General features: G+C 45.0%; 2 protein-coding genes across 2 annotated transcripts; one reads left to right on the top strand and one right to left on the bottom strand.

Annotated features, from left to right (window-relative positions):
• The first annotated feature begins 4,773 nt into the window (after positions 1–4,773).
• LOC128420388 (free fatty acid receptor 2-like) lies at positions 4,774–7,933 on the top strand. Its single transcript, XM_053401987.1, has 2 exons — positions 4,774–4,952; positions 6,303–7,933. Exon 2 carries the CDS (start codon positions 6,311–6,313, stop codon positions 7,349–7,351), a length of 1,041 nt encoding a protein of 346 aa, XP_053257962.1. The 5' UTR covers positions 4,774–4,952; positions 6,303–6,310; the 3' UTR covers positions 7,352–7,933.
• Positions 7,934–15,568: 7,635 nt separating this feature from the next.
• On the bottom strand, positions 15,569–16,519 carry LOC128419223 (G-protein coupled receptor 42-like). Its single transcript, XM_053399651.1, has one exon. The coding sequence runs from the start codon at positions 16,517–16,519 to the stop codon at positions 15,569–15,571; it is 951 nt and encodes a 316-aa protein (XP_053255626.1).
• Between the last annotated feature and the right edge of the window lie 1,128 nt (positions 16,520–17,647).

Here is a 17,647-nt window from a genome sequence, read left to right on the forward strand (position 1 = left end):
ACTTCATTTCAATCCTCCATCACTCAACATTCATTAATATTGCAATATTTTTGTAAATAGTCCTTGAATTTCTTCCATTCTTCTTCTGCCGACTCTTCTCCCTGGTCAGGGATTCTGCCAGTCATTTCTGCCAATCCCATAAAGTCAATCAACTTCGTCTGCCATTCTTCCAGAGTGGGTAGATCTTGCGTCCAAAGGCTGCTTCTTATTTGGAGGCTGGATAGGCTTCACTGTATGACTCGGCTACAGATTCTTACTGTGTGTAAGTACCTGTGTAAGTACCTGTGTGTACCTGTGTTAGATTCAGGCAATAATAATAATAATAATAATAATAATAATAATAATAAATTATTATTTATACCCCGCCCATCTGGCTTGGGCCTCCCCAGACGCTCTGGGCGGCTTCCAAAAAAATATTAAAATACTGTAATACATCAAACATTAAAAGCTTCCCTAAACCGGGCTGCCTTCAGGTGTCTTCTAAAAGTCTGGGAGTTGTTCTCTTTGACATCTGGTGGAAGGGCGTTCCACAGGGAGGACGCCACTACCGAGAAGGCCCTCTGCCTGGTTCCCTGTAACTTGGCTTCTCGCAGTGAGGGAACCGCCAGAAGGCCCTCGGTGCTGGACCTCAGTGTCTGGGTAGAACGATGGGGGTGGAGACGCTCCTTCAGATATACTGGACCGAGGCCGTTTAGGGCTTTAAAGGTCAGCACCAACACTTTGAATTGTGCTCGGAAACGTACTGGGAGCCAATGTAGGTCTTTCAAGACCGGTGTTATATGGTCTCGGTGGCCGCTCCCAGTCACCAGTCTAGCTGCCGCATTCTGGATTAGTTGTAGTTTCCGGGTCACCTTCAAAGGTAGCCCCACGTAGAGCGCATTGCAGTAGTCCAGGCGGGAGATAACCAGAGCATGCACCACTCTGGCAAGACAGCCCGCAGGCAGATAGGGTCTCAGCCTATGTACCAGATGGAGCTGGTAAACAGCTGCCCTGGACACAGATTTGACCTGTGCCTCCATGGACAGCTGTGAGTCCAAAGTGACTCCCAGGCTGCGCACCTGGTCCTTCAGGGGCACAGTTACCCCATTCAGGACCAGGGCATCCTCCACACCTGCCCGCCTCCTGTCCCCCAAAAACAGTACTTCTGTCTTGTCAGGATTCAACCTCAATCTGTTAGCCGCCATCCATCCTCCAACCACCTCCAGAGACTCACACAGGACCTTCACCGCCTTCACTGGTTCTGATTTAAAAGAGAGGTAGAGCTGGGTATCATCCGCATACTGATGAACACCCAGCCCAAACCCCCTGATGATCTCTCCCAGCGGCTGCATGTAGATGTTGAAAAGCATGGGGGAGAGAACAGAACCCTGAGGCACCCCACAAGTGAGAGCCCAGGGGTCTGAACACTCATCCCCCACCACCACTTTCTGAACACGGCCCAGGAGGAAGGAGCGGAACCACTGTATGACAGTGCCCCCAGCTCACAGCCCCTCAAGACGGTCCAGAAGGATGTCAAAACAAAATGACTACACATTGTCCCCTTAAATATAGCTCACCCAACAGGTAACTAAATCATGTGGCTGGGTCGGCTTGCAAAAACAGAAAAGTGCTCAGTGGGTATCTAAAACGATACAGTGAGGGGGTTTCTGTAATGTCAATAGTCGGGGAGTTCCAAAGCTACATTAAAGGGCATCCAGGGCAGCTGTCTACCAGCTCCACCTGGTACGCAGGCTGAGACCCTACCTGCCCGTGGACTGTCTCACCAGAGTGGTACATGCTCTAGTTATCTCCCGCTTGGACTACTGCAATGCGCTCTACATGGGGCTACCTTTGAAGATGACCAGGAAAACTGCAGTTAATCCAAATATGGCAGCTAGACTGGTGACTGGGAGTGGCCGCCAGGGCTACATGACACTGGTCCTGAGAGATCTGCATTGGCTCCCAGTATGTTTCCAAGCACAATTCAAAGTGTAGGTGTTGACCTTTAAAGCCCTAAAAGGCCTCAGTCCTGTGTACCTGAAGGAGCGTCTCCACCCCCATTGTTCAGCCCAGACACTGAGATCCAGCACTGAGGGCCTTCTGGTGGTTCCCTCATTGCGAGAAGTGAGCTTACAGGGAACCAGACAGAGGGCCTTCTTGGTAGTGGCCCCCACCCTGTGGAACGCCCTCCCTTCAGATGTAAAGGAAATAAGCAGCTATCTTATCTTTAAAAGACATCTGAAGGCAGCCCTGTTTAGGGAAGTTTTTAATATTTAATGCTGTATTATTTTTAACACTCAATTGGGAGCCACCCAGAGTGGCTGGGGAAACTCAGTCAGATGGGCGGGGTATAAATAATATATTATTATTATTATAAAGGAGTAGCTCCATGCTAATGCCGAACAGCCAGCTTGCTGCACTTGCAGCAAGTGAACATTGCACAGATCTAAGTGATCAAATCAGCACGCCATCTGTTTGTTATTATCCTATGCATCATTTGTTATACAGTAGCATTGTGTAACCCACTGGTATGTATTGTTTAATGACTCTGTACATGCTGAGTAAGACAGCTGAAGCAGAGAGCAGCCACCATAATGGACAGTTAGCAGGCCTCGTCTTAGCCACACTGAGGTATCTCTTGTGTGTAAGACCCTGAACCTTTAAGAGCAGCTAATGAGGATCCCGTCATAGCTTTAAAAGGAGTTTTGAATTTCCCCAGCACTGCAAGTTCCTTCTCTGTTTTTTTCTCTGTGTTAGAAAGAGGTGTAAGTTTCAGCTTCCTGAGATGTCTGCCATGGAGCTTAGGTGATTTTCTGTCTCCAGCCAGCAGACAGATCGAGCTTCAGGAAGTGGTTTTGTGGTGGCACAACCTGAAAGACAGAACCTGGGGAGAAGGATGCTCTGTACATAGAATAATAGATCGTAGAATTGTAGAATTGAAAGGGACCCAGAGGAACATCTACCATATTTTTTGCTCCATAAACAAAAAAAGTACAGTGGTACCTCGCAAGACGAATGCCTCGTAAGACGAAAAACTCGCAAGACGAAAGAGTTTTTCGTTTTTTGAGTTGCTTCGCAAGACGAATTTCCCTATGGGCTTGCTTCGCAAGACGAAAATGTCTTGCGAGTTTGTTTCCTTTTTCTTAAAACCATTAATACCCAGGGAATCCGTGCTTCGCAAGACGAAAAATTCGCAAGACGAAAAAACTCGCAGAACAAATTAATTTCGTCTTGCGAGGTACCACTGTAAGGGGAAATGTGAGTGTGTCTTATGGAGCGAATGGTGCTGCGCAGAGAGGGAGAACAGCGCAGCGCCCCTTCAGCAATGTGCCTGTCCTGCAAAGCCGGAGGAGGAACATGGGGGCTCCTTCTGTTCCCCCTCCCGCTTCGCTAAAGGGGCATCTCCTGACTTCTGCCTTAGCTGTGTGCAGCCTCTTCGGGCAGAGGGAGCCTTCATCCCGCTGCCCAGGAGAGGCTGCGCACGGCTATCCCATGAGGTAGGACAGCAAGACAAATCGCTGCACAGCAATCCAGCTTGCTGTTCTGGCTTATGGGATTCAGAATATTTTTTTTCTTGTTTTCCTCCTCCCAAAACTAGGTGCACGTTATGGTCTGGTGCATCTTACGGAGCGAAAAATATGGTAGTCCAAGCTCTAGAACAGGAGAAAACAAGTTTGCTCCATCTTCCCTGTAACAGCACGTTACATATTTGAAGATGACTAGCAAATATCCACTCTGTCTATACACACACACACACATTAGGGGAAAGTGCACAAAAATGAATATATTATAGAAAACAACATGCAAACATGCTGATGTATTTTCATGATTTTTTTTTCTAAACCACAAATTGCTGCGGAAATATGGAACACTCATTTTTCAATTTTAAACCAAGAGCACCAAAACTGAGCAGTCCTTCCACCTCCATCTCTTAAAAAATATATTTTTAATCGTTTCCAAAGGGGAAATTTTGTGAAAGGGGTACATACAACTTTTTCCCATCTGCAACTTCTCAGCCATTTCTGATTGGTGCAGTCACAGAAGTTAATTTGTTAGAAAGGATGCGTAATGTAGCAAAAGCATGCCTCTGTGAAGGGGTGTTGGCTCTCATTACAGGACAAATTGGACTGTTGACATGGCTTTGAAGGTGTGGAAGAAGAAGGATGCTACTTTTCTGATCTATCTGTGGTTAGGCAGAAAAAAGTCCTAGTAGCAGCAACTTAAAGCCACAAAGTGTGTCCTTTCCTAGCAATTTCCCTGTAATTTGCTCAGAACATCCTCCTTCATTTCCTTAATTGAACCTGGTTCCAAAACACACCTCTTGCCAAGGCAGTTCTTGCAAGCAGGGATGGGAGATGCAGAAGCTGGCTTTGAGAATGAATAATAGAATTGTAGAGTTGGAAGTGATCCTGAGGATCATCTTGTCCAAAACATTGTGATGAAGGAATCAAATAGCATAGGTGGGGAAGAGAAAGAAACTAGATGCAAGGACTGGAAGGCTACATTTCATTATGGACGATTATGGGTCTTGTGGGATTTTCAGCTAGACTGCTCCAGAAACACAGGAGCTCATCTAATTCTGCCATGTTGGGGAGTGGGGAGGGAAATGGAAAAACTTAGTTAAAAAGAAGATTGGAGAGGGTTTCATTAAAGGTTTGCACAATGGTTGACTTTCATAGTGACGTTGAAATCAGTTTCCTCCCTCTCTGCCGCAGGGTTTCCAGTTTATTTGTTGCTATTTATGATGGGTTCCTTTTTCTGCAAATGACCTCACTTCCTCCAGATTGTCTCATAAGGACTTGCACTTTTGTCTGTTGGACAGATGCTCCAACTTTCTCAAGGCACATGTGAATATGCCCACTGGCATCTTTTTGAAAGAAAGAATTCAGGCTGGTCTTTGAGTCATCTCTGGAAGGTTGTGGTTCTAGTCCTCCGTGGAGACAGAGCAGAGTGATTGATCCCCTAGAACACAAGTAAGTTTAGAAGAATTTTTTTTTTGAAACGCTTAATATAGTGAAATAGTTAGAATTATGATTATTGGTAGACATGAATCCAGAAGTTGAAGCAACTCCCATATTAGGAAAATTACAATGTTTGGGGGCTTTTAAGTTGGTTTTTAGATGTAAACGGGGAATGATCAAGGTGTAGGAAATTTTGTGCAGTATGGAGAAAACGCTAGAGAGGAACTGTTCTCCTCTCTCATAATACTAGAACTCATAAGTGCTGGAGCCTGAGAAGATTTAGGGCAGATAACAAAAAGTATTTCTTCATGCTGCACGTAGTCAAGCCAAGAAATTTCCTACCGCAAAATGTGGTGACAGCCACCAATTTGGGTAGCTTTAAAAGTGAACGAGACAAATGCACAGTAGATAAGGCTATGAATTTCTACAAGGATGTGGGGAAGCCTTGCCTGTTTAATGTGGTATCCTACTGTTTAAATGTGTGGTGTGACCGTGGCCTCAGGCAGGTGGAAAACCCAAACTGGGAAAACTCAAAGGCAGACCTTGCGCTGAGAAGGAATAATGGGGTTTGGGTTTATGAAGCACATCTGTTTAAGCTGGGAGACCAGCTGAGCGTCTTTCATGAACCAGTATATTTTACCTTGTTGAGACATCTGCTCTCCATTCACAACACAAAGCTGGGCCACCTCCTTGGTGCAATGCAAATCAGGGCCACTGAATTTATGAATGAATTAAGATCCAACCCAACATGAAGCGACAGCCAACACAACACAGCACTGCAATGCACAGTTAGAATTGGGAACTGATACGCATTCTCTTTTTTTATTACAAATAAAAAAGGAAACTCTAGACTGTTCTTGTGCTTTGGCAACAGCTTGAGCTGCAAAATCTTCAACATTGCATCACACATCAAGCTGCCGTTGAAAGATTTCACTGAAGAGGCTGACAGAACAGCAGTTTAACTACCAACCCACAAAAAAAGAAGTGGTATCTCCAGCTTACTTTAAGACTCACAGAGCTCACGCCTGCTTAGCTCATGCCTGTTCCGTGATGGCAATGGAAGGATTTGTCCATGTCATCCCTCCATTGTACTTGCCTGATGCTTTGCACTCCAACTCCCAACAGACCCAGCCCCTTGGCCAGTGGTAATGGCTGATGGGGGTTGTGATCTGATGACATCCAGAGGGTAGCACATTGACCACCCCGGATCTATCCACTGGGGAACCATTATAGTTCATACTATGCAGGAGACTGAGTGCGTTCCAAGAGAGAGGACAGTCATCTCTGAATGATACTTTAAGCATTAGAGACAGCTTTCCTCACTTAACGTTCTTATCTCATAATCTCACCCTTCTTTTGCAGAAGCTGAGATGACACCCATGAAGAAGGCTCTTGTCCTTGCAATCTATACCTTCTCCTTCCTGACAGGCTTGCCTTCCAATCTACTGGCTGGCTACGCATTCCTGAAGAAAGTGAGGCAGAAGCCAGTGCCCATCGACATCTTCTTGTGCAACTTGACCATCTCCGACCTTTTCCTGCTGTGCTTCCTGCCCTTTAAAATGGTGGAGGTTGCCAGTGACATGACTTGGCCTCTTCCTGGCTTCCTTTGCCCACTCACCAACTTCTTCTTCTACAGCAGCATCTACCTCAGCACCCTTTTCCTCATGGCGGTCAGTGTGGAACGCTATCTCTGTGTTGCCCATCCGGTCAAGCACAAGCTGAACCGCAAGCCAACCTCGGCAATAGCAGCCAGCATCTTCTTCTGGTTCCTGGCCTGCTCCCACTGTGCCAGCATTGTCTATGCTGTCGAATACCACAACAGGACCCCGTCAGACCTTAACATCACCACGTGTTACTACAGCTTCTCCCCAGACCAGCTCCGCATCCTTCTCCCTTTCCGGCTGGAGCTCTGCCTCCTCCTCTTCTGCCTGCCTCTCGCCATCACCCTTTTCTGCTATGTCAACGTGATCTGCATCTTGAGCACCATGCCCAACATCCCTCCCCACAAAAAGAAACGGGCGGTGTGCCTGGCGGTGGCCACGTTGCTCAATTTCGCCATTGCTTTTGCACCATACAACATCTCCCACATTGTGGGCTTCATTAATAAGGAGAGTCCTTCCTGGAGAGTAGAGACTTTCTTCCTCACCTCCCTGAACACCACCTTGGACCCTATCATCTTCTTCTTCTCCTCCCACACCATCCGACGAACCTTCGGCAACTGCTGGCTTGGCATGTGTAGCAAGATCCAGGCTGTTGTGTCGCCCTGCTGTTTGTGTTGCTGCAAGACTCCTGAAGACAACAAAGCAGGAGCTGGACATGTAACTGCTTCAGATCTCCCCAGTGGACTGGCAGGGGCTCCCACCCCTACTCCTTTTACGACTCAGCAAAGATCTGGGTCATCAGATGACTGAGCAGTCTGGAGCAAGCACGCCACACAAGGAAGCAAACCTGGTGCTTAAGCTCACAGGAAGCAGAGAACATTCAAATCCAAACAGTATCCCCATCCATAATCTGCCAGTTGTTCTAGTTTCCCAACGCAAGTTTTCCATCTGAAGCCATGAACTTACCATTTCAACCTGCATTTTGAACTGGAAATTAACATCACCTTGAAAATGGGGAAACTTGGTTGCTTTTGGCAGGAATATCTCAGTTGTCGTCGTTTGCAAACATCAAGGATGAGACGGCATCTTCCAGTGATTTCCAGGTGTTCTACCTCCAGAGTAGGGATGGAGGGAAATCCGTTTTAAATGGATTTATAGGTGGACTTGGTAGTTCTGATCTGATTGAACTTTTCCTGTGTCAGACTGCCTCTTGCACTGAGAACTCACATGTCTGAGCTGCTTATGTGGTGTCAGTTTTCTTTTTTAAAAAAGCCTGGTTATATGCAAATGGTATGCAGGGGTACAGACATCAGTCTCTGCCAGTACATGGGAGAACTCTCTCCACCCACTGGCCACATTTGCCCCCACCTTGGGTTTATGGTCTAATACCTGCTGGTGGAAGGGACGCAAGTGGTGCTGTGGACTTGCCGATCAGAAGGTCGGCGGTTTGAATCCCCGTGACGGGGTGAGCTCCTGTTGCTCCGTCCCCGCTCCTGCCAGCCTAGCAGTTCGAAAGCACATCAAAGTGCAAGTAGATAGACAGGTACAGCTCCAGCGGGAAGGTAAACGGCATTTCCGTGCACTGCTCTGGTTCACCAGAAGCGGCTTAGTCATGCCTTGGCCAATAAAGCGAGATGAGCGCCACAACCCCAGAGTCGGCCACGACTGGACCTAATGGTCAGGGATCCCTTTACCTTTACTTTACCTGTTGGTGGGGCTGCCCAGATAAGGGCACTTATAGGCATATGTGCTGGGACCATCCACAATTGCATCCATAATTGGTAAGCTGATAGCTGGCAACCCAAAGTTAGACAATAAATAGCACCCCAATTGTTCTCACCTTTGATTACATTCCTCCTGCTTGCAGCCCATCTGGCTATAATTCAGAGCTGGAAGGATGCCTTGGCTTTTACACAGGATGTCTGCCATAAAAGGGGTCTGTACATTGTTTACTTGGAGAAGCTTAATCATGAACTCAAAATCACCAAGGGCTCTGCTGCACTGAGAGACTTTGTGACCAAATGGTGGATTTTTTTGATTTAAATGAATGCGATGGACCACCTTGTTCCAGCCAAGTATGATCTTATTTGGAAGAATCACAGAATTTATTTGGCCCTTTGTCTCCTCCCCATGCCCTTTGAACTCTTTTTCTTTTCTTTTCCTGCTTTCCTACCAGTATTAGTTATTGCTACCCTGATAATAATGTTGCTTTTTGATGATTTCATGTTTTATATTTTTGTATGGTTGTTTTAATGGTGTACCATTCTTGTCCCTTTAATATGTACCATATAAGTTATATGGATAAAATTTAAAAAATAAATTTAAAAGATACATGTATGAAATGTCAAGCTACAAGTGGCATTATATTTCTGCAGCGGGGTTTTTCTAAATATTAACATTCATTATGCATATAGTTCTATGCAGTGTTGTATGCATTTGTTTATGTGCTGGTTGCTTGAGGAAACCTGCAGTGAATGTGCATGTGGGGATTGTTTTTTAATGAAAGTGATTTTAAAAAAAAATTCTCAGAAAGAATTTATTGTATTTTTAGTGGACGTGGTAAACAAAAACACCCTTGTTTCTCAAAAGGATCAAGGAGCAAGACAGGAATTGGGGATGTGGGAGTGTGTGGCTAAACGCAACATCAATATTTCCAGAAAATTCAATCCCTTGGGACATGATGGCAGGTGGAAGATTAATTCACATGGGCACCTACCAGACCTCCTTAGAATCATAGAATTGTAGAGTTGGAGGGGACTGTGAGGGTCATCTAGTCCAACCCTGGCAATGCAAAATCGTTTTGCTCAATGTGGGGCTTGAACCCACCAGCCTGAGATTAAGAGTCTCATGCTCTACTACCTGAGCTATCCCATAGGGCCTCATCATTGCCCCATATAAACAGAGTGTGTGCCAGAGAACATCCCAAAACACAAAGGGTTCTCTCTTCCCCCTTTTAAAAGCTACTTCTGCTCCTGGCTTTTCTAAAATAGAAGCTTTAGCAGGTGATAATATACACCTCCATGTGCTGGAAACAGTCTGCAGACAGTCTACCACTGTTAAAACCACAACAGCCAATTTGACCAATTTAGGAGGGCAGCCAGTGATTGTACCTACCTTCTCCTGCAACTGCCCAGTGCAAGACTGCAGTGGGCACTTCACATTTCAGAAAGGTTTGTCTGTTTTCTTTCAGGCAAACCCTGGAAATCTTCCCAGAACAAGGGGTTGCTTGATCAAATTGCACATCCTTTCCACTCTATTGTTCCTGGGCCTAAGTCAGAATTGGGCTGGCATATGTGGTGCAGTGATTACAGTGCCAAGCAAGAGATCAGGGGAGAAGGTTCAAATCCTACTCACTGAGTGACTTTGCACCAGTTGCTATCTGTCAGGATAACCAATACACAGGGTTGTTGTGAGAATCGCATGGAGTGGGGTAGTCAGGTATGCTGCCTTTCACTCTTAAGATGTTTTCTATATGTGCTGCTATGTTGTGATATTTTTGTATAGAAGGGATTTTATTATTTGACCCAGTATTGTATTTTGTATTATTATTTTTTTAGCTTCTGTTATATTTTTTACCTTTCTGTAAACCAATAGGAGACTGTTTTGGTGTTAAGTCACATAGAAGCATATGAAATAAAATAAAGGAATAAGAATGTTGCGTTCAATTTATTTATAAAAATTATTGTATACTGCAATTTCATTTTATAAGATAGCAAGGTGGTTTACAACGTGTGTATTTGTGTGTGTGGTGAAAACCACCTAAACATTCAAATTGTCAGCTAACTTTCACAGAATATGTTCTCTTAATTATCTGCATAAGTCTTTGTCTGCATAGAAAAGTTTTCATTAAATGGTGGAAAGTTAAAGGGAAGACGCTCCATCAGCAGAGCATTCCGCAGAACTGGAGTTGATGGCACTATAGGTTTGGTTTTGTGTCAATGTCAAATTATCCTCACCAACTCAAGGAATGACCGAAACTCCTGCAGATGATCTCGGTGATCATAGAATCAAAGAATCAGAGTTGGAAGAGGCCCTGAGGGTTATGTAGTCCAATGCAATGCATTGATGAAAGGTGGCCATCCAACCTCTGCTTAAAAACCTCAAAGGAGAGTTCACCAGCTACTGAGGGAGATTATTCCACCATCAAACAGCTCTTACTGTCATAAAGTTCTTCCTGGTGTTTAGTCAGATTCTTGTACTTGGATCATTGGATCACACTGGGATATAAGGATCCAGGCAGTCCTTAGGTACCCTGCACTTCAGTTGGTCAAAGTTTTGCAAATTAATTCAAAGACCTTGAAGTATGGCTAGTATTAGACCTGGGCATGATATAGGCACCCTCCCATCATTTGCTTATTTGAAGATAGTTACAAAATCTAGCTATTCCAAGGCAAGGAGAGGAGGTACAGGAGCTGACCGTGAGAATGGGGAAGAGAAGTTAACCAGTTGCAAGGGCTAGAGGTAAGAGAAGAAATTCGCATCGTTCTAGTTTTATTATAAACCTACGCAATTCATATTTCCCAAACCATTGACTTCAGATTTACATCTATGTTTGTTCACTGTGTGTGTGATATTCGTTTAGAATAAAGGTCTATGCACAGAGTCGCGAACTACGTCGACCCCCATCCTGACATTGAATTAGGACTTGCCAGACAAACATGCAAAAGCAAATTTGCAAATTACCATTTACCAGGTTGCCTGTGGTGAGCAAAGATTGACTCTAGGTCACTAGACAGTAAAATGTTTGTAAAAAACACACAAAATAGCTTAGAGGCGAGAGAGTGTTGCTGTGTTGCTGTGCTACAGATGACTAGCAGTACTTAAAACAGTGGAGTTTTTATTCCTTTCCCCCCTATCAGATGTTGTTTTTGTGCTAATTTCTACGTCACATGCTTACTGAAGAGGTAAGATTTGTCACGCAGCCCTCCTTGATTCTTCCTCCTCTGATGGAGCTAGCAAGGAAGGTACATCGAAATGGGCACACATCTACTCTTCGGACATGTGCGCTACATGTCGTTGTTTGATGAACACATGGGGGTACATCACATTCCCAACACTCCTACAGGGCTTTGTTTGTGCCATGGCTGGCCACAGCTTTGCCCTGGACATGTCTTTTCCATGCCACGTTTCAACCCTAGATAATGCCAGATAAGAATTTGGACAGCTCCTTTGGAAAGAAGCAGAGTGCATTGTTTCAACGGGAACGCGGATGGCACTGTGGTCTACACCACTGAGCCTCTTGGGCTTGCCAATTAAAAGGTTGGGGGTTCAAATCCCCACAACAGAGTGAGCTCCCATTGCTCTGTGCCAGCCGCTGCTAACCTAGCAGTTCGAAAGCGCTCCAGTGCAAGTAGATAAATAGGTACCATTACAGCGGGAAGGTAAACGGTGTCATGGTGTTCCATTGCGCCAGAAGTGGTTTAGTCATGCTGGCTACATGGCCCAGAAAGTTGTGGACAAACATCGGCTCCCTCGGCTTGAAAGCAAGATGAGCGCTGCAACCCCATAGTTCCCTTTGACTGGACTTAACCATCCAGGGGTCCTTTACCTTTTTACCTATTGTTTCAACTCTTGAGCAGCTACAGGAAGTCCCCAGTCGAGACATCAGCAACCAGCAGAAGGAATTTTTAAAGACAACAACAACAATAATGCTGAAATATTGTTATGTTTGTTTGTTTGTTTGTTTGTTTGTTTGATTGCTGCATTTATATCCCCTTTTTCCCCCAAGGACCTCAAGGGAGTGTACATGATTCCCCCCCCTTTATTTAACCCTCACAACAATTCTGTGGGGGAAGTTCTGCTAAAAGGCAGTGACTGACCCAAGGTCACCCAGTGAGCTTAATGGCCAAGTGAGGATTTGAGCCCTGGTCTCTAACCTCTCTAACCACAACACAACACTACCCTGAATATATTTTTGCTCCCCCGGGCTTTCCCAGTGGGGGTTTCAGTTTTGTTTTAACAATATTTGTTGGTTTTGTGTTTTTAACCATTTTTATTATTTTATGTCTTGAGATTGTGGTTTATAACGTGATTAATAAATTAGTGGTATTATTAAGACATACCTCTCCCACCTTTCCTCCAAGAAGCCCAAAGGGGCCTACATGGTTTCTCCCTGTCTTCGATTTACCTTCACAACGGCCCTGTAGGGTAGGCTAGGCTGAGAGCTTCATACCTGAGTGGGAATTTGAACTCTGGTCTCCATGGTCCTAGCCCAGTGCTCTAACCACTATGCTATGCTGGCTCTCAGTATTTCAGTCACTCTTATTCTGGGAATTCACCACCACACTCGGGGGAAAACCAGTGCAGAAATTTTTCCCATATGAACTGGGCCACGAGCTCGGTAGATCTCATGGTCGACGTGCTGGAATCAGCAGCCACACACAACTACTTCCCCTTCCTCTTCCTGTGATGTCTAGTTAAGCTGAAACCTAAGCTGTTGCATCACTACAGAGTATATTTTCAGTTCTCTCTCCTCCCTACCCGGTTTCAACTCATGCATTGGAATGGTGACAGGGAGACAAAATGATGACATCGTGCTGCTACACATTTCCCCTAAGTAGGTGTTAACAGTGAGAAAATGGAGAATCAGGGGAAGCCAAGGCTGACACTTATGGCAGCAAATGCACCTTGTTTAACAGCGCTGGGGCAAAAGGTGCACTTTACATTGCAGAATTTGCACAAAAGTAAACCTACAATGCCACATCCCCGATTTCCAACCATGTCAAAGAAATATAAATTTCCCCAGATAGAATACAGCGTTGGTTGCATCCTTTCCTAAATCTGTCGTGCATGTGTGTGTTAGTTATTTGTTTTACAAATAAATCAGTTTAGCTGTAAGAATTAAGCGACGTACATGAATTGAGATGCAGATGGAGGACAGTTTCATAGAGCAATGGGCCATTATCTTCAGATGGAGTTATTCTGAGAGCTGACCCACACAACCAGGAAAATTGCATGATGTTGCTTAACGTGAAGACAATCCCACTTCTACCTGCAAGTATGGAATTGTGACTTTCAACTCTTCCCCCAATGCAAAGCAGACTTTCTGGATGAAGAATATGTGTTCCTGGCATTTTTTTTTACAATATTCATTGACAGGTGTTCTTACCCGCCCTTCACCTTAGGACCCCAGGGCAGGCTACAACAATATGAAAATGCCGTACACAAAAATGGCGAAGGGCTGTAGCTCAGCACTTGAGGTTCTGCTCGCCATGAAGAAGGTCCCAGGTTCAATCACAGGTAGGGCTGGGAGAAATCTCCTGTCTGAAATTCTGGAGAGCTGCTGCCAGTCAGTGTTGGAGAATACTGAGCTAAATATCCAATGGTCTGCCTCCGTATAAGGCAGCCTCCTAAGTTTATAATACTAAAACCAGTTAAAACAATTTACAATCAAGGGAACAGGGTGGGTTCTGATATTGGTATATTTTAGATGCTAAAGTTCAGGGTAAAGAGGTGTGACATCAGCATGCAATGAAACTATATCATATACAACGAAGGTGCCAGGTACACCTCTGTGCGGAAAATCAAAGTTCTGCAGTTTAGGGGCTGCCCCAAAGAATGCCCTCTGCAAGCCTCCCACCCAATGGACTTCCAAGGGCAGTGGAAATATCAAGGGGGGGAGCTCTACCAATCTTCCAGCTATTTGGGAGCGAAGATGTTTAGGGTTGCATTCACATGGCAACTTGTCTCGTTTTTCCTGATGTTCCCCTGTTATTTTCCACATTATATTTGAGTTTTTGCACAATGTAAATGCTCGTTTCTGTATTCTTTGATTCTGGGGGGAGGAGGGGAGATCATTTCCTTAACCTGGAAAAATCACAGGGGTAAAGCGACAAAATTTGGGTTGCTATACCAGCATAATTTTCCCCCCTGCTGTCTTCATCGGGGAACCATAGGGGAACCAGTACTGCATTTATGTATAAGCTAAACAAGCTATAGCTTAGGGCCCCACTCTCTTGGGGACCCAACAAGAATTTAAAGGGGGAAAAACTGGATGGATGTACATTTCCAAAATATAAGATAAGAAACAAATAAAATAAAACCTACATATAGCAATAGTGTTTTGTGTTGTATAGGCTCCTATGATGTAAGTAATGGGTCCCCAATCATTTTAAATTGGAGCTTAATAATTATTTCACTATTAATAAACTTCTTTTTAATTGCATTTCAGTTCAACAATTGCTTTGATCAAATACATATTTTGTTATGTGCAAATGGCTTTCGATACCGATTAGGTCCATAAATTACCATATAGCATATATTCAACACAAAAAACAGTGACAATTTGTTATTGACAAAGGACAGCTGGGCATATAAAGGGCCCCATTACCTTTAGTAACTTAAACCTAAATCAAACCTAAATCCAGCCCTGACAGGAACAAAAGAACACATATGCAGAAAAGCAGGAAATAGCAATATTGCCTAATGATGTTCATTGTCTCTCCCAACCCTATCTGGAGTTGCTGGGGATTAAACCTGGGACCTTCTGCATGCAAAACATGCTCTGCCAAAGAGCTATGGCCCAACCATTTCAAAAAGTTAAAAAAGAGACATCAGATCAATCACAGTGTAATGTGACATTTTGCCCTAATTAGCCCTTAAGTCATATGCAATCCACAACTCGCCTCCCTCCATTCATCGACCCCCATTCCATGACTCACATCTCTATTTTCATGTAGTGTCTTTAAAAATGAGAACATTGTTACGTTTGCTGGTCCCACCTGAATTGCAGGTTAATCTAATAAACTAGTTTATCGTTACCTAGAACAGCTGGATGCTGAAGATAAAATTCTTTGACTCAGACCGTCAAACAATCAGGATGATGACATTCAAACAAGCTACACCCATGTTCCGTGCACCTTATCTGTGCTCCTGTTCATGGCTCCTGAGAACATTTGCTCTCCTCATGCCTTTCTGAATTGGCAACATCCTGGCTAATGTACTGTCCCATCCCAGACTGAAGCCTGCATTTCTCCTAAGGTTTTGGAGGCCACGGAGGCTTGAGCTCCAGAAGGAACCCCCCACAACTCAGGCAATGGCAAGTACTCCCTGGCTGCTATCTCCTTTCCCATGGGCCACAGCAATCTTCAGCCGGATGGAATTACACTTCTCCATCATGGAGCGCCATACTTTGGTGATCCCATCATCCATGGCAGAGGAGAGGAAGAAGAAGATGAAGGGGTCCAGGAAAGCATTGCATACACTGGGCAGCACAGCCACACTGCGCCACCAAACATTATCCATCACGATGAAGCCCACCACATGGGACACATTGTAAGGACCAAAGCAGAGAACAAAGAAGGAGAGTGTGGCTGTGGCCACCCGCACCGCACGGCGTTTCTTTCGCATGTGGAGATGCGACCCAACCAGGACACGGATGCTGCCGGCGTAGCAGAAAGAGGTGATGACCAAAGGAAGGAAGAACAGGACCACGGACAGCTCCAGCCTCACAGGTACCAACACGGCCAGCTGCTCTTTGCTGAAGTTGCTGTAGCAAGAGGAGCCATTGCTCTCAAAGACCCTGGACGGGATGTCCCTGTTGATCTCCAGGACAAAGATGAGAAACCCATGGAATCCGACGAGACCCCATATCCCCAAGGAGATCAGGCACGAGTAGCACGGCTTTTTGTAAGCCTGATAGTGGATGGGATATGCAGCTCCTAGGAAGCGCCCCACGCTGACCACAGTCAGGAAGCAGGCACTGGTGTAGATGGTGCCAAAGTGGATCAGGTTGTAAAGGGGACAGACAAAGTCTGGCTTGACCCAGTTCACCTTGCTTATCTCCAGCATCTTGAGCGGTAGGAAAAGGACAAAGACCAAGTCCGACAGGCAAAGGTTCATCATGTAGATGAGGTTGGGTGTCAGGCGAGCCTTGGCCCGGCAACAGAAGACATAGAGGGCCAGAAGATTGGAGGGCAGCCCCAGGAGGATGGTAACCCCGTAGACAACCAAAGAGACCAATGTCTCCCACTCTTCCATAGCATCGGGATCAGAGGGCAGGCTGAGCCACAGGCATTTCCTTTAATCACTGTTTGCCTACCTGCTTGTCCATTCTCCAGCAACTTCTCGAGTCGTACCAGAGGGGTCCCAAACTGAGTGCTGAGTAGCTGTGTGTGTGTGTCAGAGAGAAAGAGTCGAGACAGAGGGAGCAAACTGCGCTTAAGGTGAAATGGACTGTGAGAGATTGTTCGGTGCAGGTGACCATGAGCCGAGGCAATAAAGCCATAAACTCCCGGAAAGCTAGGCAAGAGCAGGAATTGTTAATGGCCCATTGGGCTTTTAAATACACCTGGATTGAATGGTGGGGGTGGGGGGTGGGGAGAACAAGTGACTCGGAAGCAGGAACAGATCTCCTTGGACATTTGGAGTTAACTTTAGGGAAAGTGTTGGGCGCATCAACTGGGCTCAACTGGGGCTTTGTTGCCTTCTACAAAATTTTGCATCCCTGAAAATCTCAACATTTGACATAAAACAAGCTACTAGCCCCTGGGGTTTTGGAGATAAAGCTCAAATATATGCAGTCATGGGAAAAATAAAGTGCACCCTCTTTGAATTCTGTAGTTTTACATATGAAGACATAATAACAATCATCTGTTCCTTAGCACGTCTTAAAATTAGGTAAATATAACCTCAGACGAATAACACATGACATATTACACTGTGTCATGATTTATTTAACAGAAATAAAGCCAAAATGGAAAACCCATGTGTGAAAAGCTAAGTGCACCTTATGATACAATAGCTTCAGCAGAGTCAATGGAATTACTTTTAGAAGCAATAACATGAAGCAATTGTTTTCTGTAGGACTTTATCCATCTTTCGCATCATTGTAGAGGAATTTTGGCCCACTCTTCTTTACAAAGTTGCTTCAGCTCATTGAGGCTTGCTGGCATTTGTTTATGCACAGCTCTCTTAAGGTCCCACACAGCATTTCAATTGGGGTCTGGATTGTGACTGGGCCATTGCAACACTTTGGTTCTGTTCTTCTTCAGCCATTCTGTTCTAGATTCACTGGTGTGCCTGGGATCCTTGTCCTGTTGCATGACCCAATTTTAGCCAAGCTTCAGCCATCGTGCAGATGGCCTCACATTTGACTGTAGAATACTT

The sequence above is a fragment of the Podarcis raffonei genome, chromosome 8, assembly GCF_027172205.1.
Source record: "Podarcis raffonei isolate rPodRaf1 chromosome 8, rPodRaf1.pri, whole genome shotgun sequence".
Lineage (NCBI taxonomy): Eukaryota > Metazoa > Chordata > Lepidosauria > Squamata > Lacertidae > Podarcis > Podarcis raffonei.

Bases quoted from the DNA above. Each gene is read 5' to 3' on its own strand.
- LOC128420388 (XM_053401987.1), top strand. From the start codon at position 6,311: ATGACACCCATGAAGAAGGCTCTTGTCCTTGCAATCTATACCTTCTCC.
- LOC128419223 (XM_053399651.1), bottom strand. From the start codon at position 16,519: ATGGAAGAGTGGGAGACATTGGTCTCTTTGGTTGTCTACGGGGTTACC.